General features: G+C 45.4%; 1 protein-coding gene across 1 annotated transcript in view; it reads left to right on the top strand.

The window, feature by feature from the left end:
* The window catches only part of LOC101858111 (urea-proton symporter DUR3), a gene marked incomplete at its 5' end in the record, with an annotated part of 13,277 nt that overhangs the window by 5,198 nt on the left and 5,867 nt on the right, over positions 1-2,212 (top strand). The window contains 2 exon segments of the mRNA XM_035970338.1: positions 36-180; positions 2,029-2,145. Coding sequence (XP_035826231.1) covers positions 36-180; positions 2,029-2,145 — 262 coding nt within the window.

Below are 2,212 nucleotides of genomic sequence, written 5' to 3'. Positions count from 1 at the left end.
TCACTCACCCCCTCTCCTACCTTCTCCACCAACAGACGGTATATCTTCGAGGACGTCAACAACGTAGACTCCAGCTTTGACGCCGGCGGCAATGTGTCCACCTCACTGACCGCTGTGACTATCGCCGCGCAGCTCTTGTGGCCCGGGGACCTCATGCAGAGTGTCACAGTCGCTGTCAAGGTAGGCCAGCTCATCATCATCATCATCATCATCATCAGCAGCAGCAGCAGCAGCAGCAGCATTATCTCATCATCATCATCATTATCATCATCATCATCATCTTCCAGTTCCAGATCTGCGACAGACATCGGCGATCATGGTTCTCCATTCATCCCTTTGCTCGGATGCTCCCTGATCTTTCCCCGTCACCAATTTGTTTAGGTTCCCTGAGTCGGTTGCTCTGGGCCTACCCCTTCCTCGTTTGCCCTCAATTTTGCAAATCAGAGATAGATGTTCAAGACCCTTATGTCTTTGCAGGTGTCCCAAAATCGGCATTTGTCGTTTCCAACTTCTTTTTAACTATGAGCGTCCCACATGGGCTTCATTAAGCACTACCCCATTTGACTTCTTTTCCTTCATCGGTATTCCCAGCAGTCTCCTAAGAAACCACATTTCTGTTGTTTGCATTTTATTTTCACTGTCTTTAGTGATTGTCCAGCATTCACAGCCATATAGAAGGACTGACCATACCTTGCATTTCAGAACTTTCATTCTGGTGGTCATTAAGATGTTTTCAGGCTGGCAAGGGGTGATCATACCCTGCGCCAAAATTGTGGAAAGCGGGTCATTCCATGAAAAGTGACAATCGTACCCGAGGGGGGATGATGGCTCACGGAAAAATTCTAAGCAGTGATAACGGGGAAAGATCAGGGAAACGTAGCCCGGGGGGGGGGGTTACATTGGTATACCATAAAATTACAAAGTTTTATCTGACATTTATGGCTGTTTTGAGTTATTAAGAGGACGAGGTCAGAAACCAAATGTTCTGTCTGCACAATCAAAATCGTAAGATTATTCGGAGTCGTTATCAAGTTATTCAAAGAACTGCATTCGAAAAAGATTGACGTATTTTGAAACTCTAAATCTTTTAACATTGATTTCTTCAAAACTAGGTACTGCACAGAAAGAACGTTGTAATTCTGAGGTGATTGTGGTGAACAGTTTCTGTCTTTCTGACTTCCCTTCCTTCGTCTTTGTTCCTTTGTATTTCTACTGGACAGAGGCACCGCCCGCTGAGGTAATGGTCTATCTGAGTCGAATCGGGCTTTACTCTCTGTACAACTTACCGTATTTTACTGCTTTATTTGTTCTTTCCTTTTATACCACGAGGTGTCGAGTTGAGATCAAAGATCGTGTATAACAAGATAGTTCACTCGGCCAAAAAAAAGGTCCGTGGGAGTCCGGGCATTGGTTCAGATGGCGCTGCAGTCTTTGTTTTGAAGCTCTGGCTAAAACAGCACCTGGACACGGATGGCTGATGCCTCCATAAATAAATTATAGATGGTCAAGGTTTTGAAGCTCTCTTTCGTTTCTCCAGAAGAAGAATGGAAATAGCACAGTTTGTTAGTTCCACTTTTATTGTTTTTCACACAAGTAGGGTAACTCTGTTCGCAAAGCTTTTTTCGAAGAGGACGCCACCAGATTTTTAGGACACTTTTTTAAATTGGCTCAAAGAGAAGAGTGAAATATCTTGCCATGTACGATCTTTGGTTGAGATGTAATTCTTGGACGTGGGCCAGGTGTGTTGCTACTTGGATCGTCATATTGTGCTTTTTGAGGGTCTCTTTGACTGCTCGGGGGCTCTCTTCGCCTAGAGGTTAAGGTGTTGGCCTCTCATTCAAAGGTCCCGGTTTCGAATCCGGGTAGCGACGGAATTTTTTTCTCCTCTTCTCCTCTAAGATTATCTCCTCTCACCTCATTTCCTGTTCTGTAGCAATGTTCCGTCGTCTGCTTTCGTCTCCACCGACTTTCTGATTCCACCGCGTCCTGAGACGTTTTAAAAACTTGATGTTTTTTTTCCATCCCCAGTTCGGTATCGCCGGATGTTTCTGGTACTGTAGCGGGGCCCTCATCAACCTGGCTCTGTTCCCGCTACTGTCTTTTAAGTTCAAAACTCGGGCCCCGGGGGCGAAGACTTACTTACAGGTGGGTGTTGGCTGTTTGTGTGTGTGTGTGTGTGTGTGTGTGTGTGTGTGTGTGTGTGTGTGTGTGT

Source organism: Aplysia californica, unplaced genomic scaffold (genome assembly GCF_000002075.1).
Source record: "Aplysia californica isolate F4 #8 unplaced genomic scaffold, AplCal3.0 scaffold00254, whole genome shotgun sequence".
NCBI lineage: Eukaryota > Metazoa > Mollusca > Gastropoda > Aplysiida > Aplysiidae > Aplysia > Aplysia californica.
This window is presented reverse-complemented; position numbering and strand designations above follow the sequence as displayed.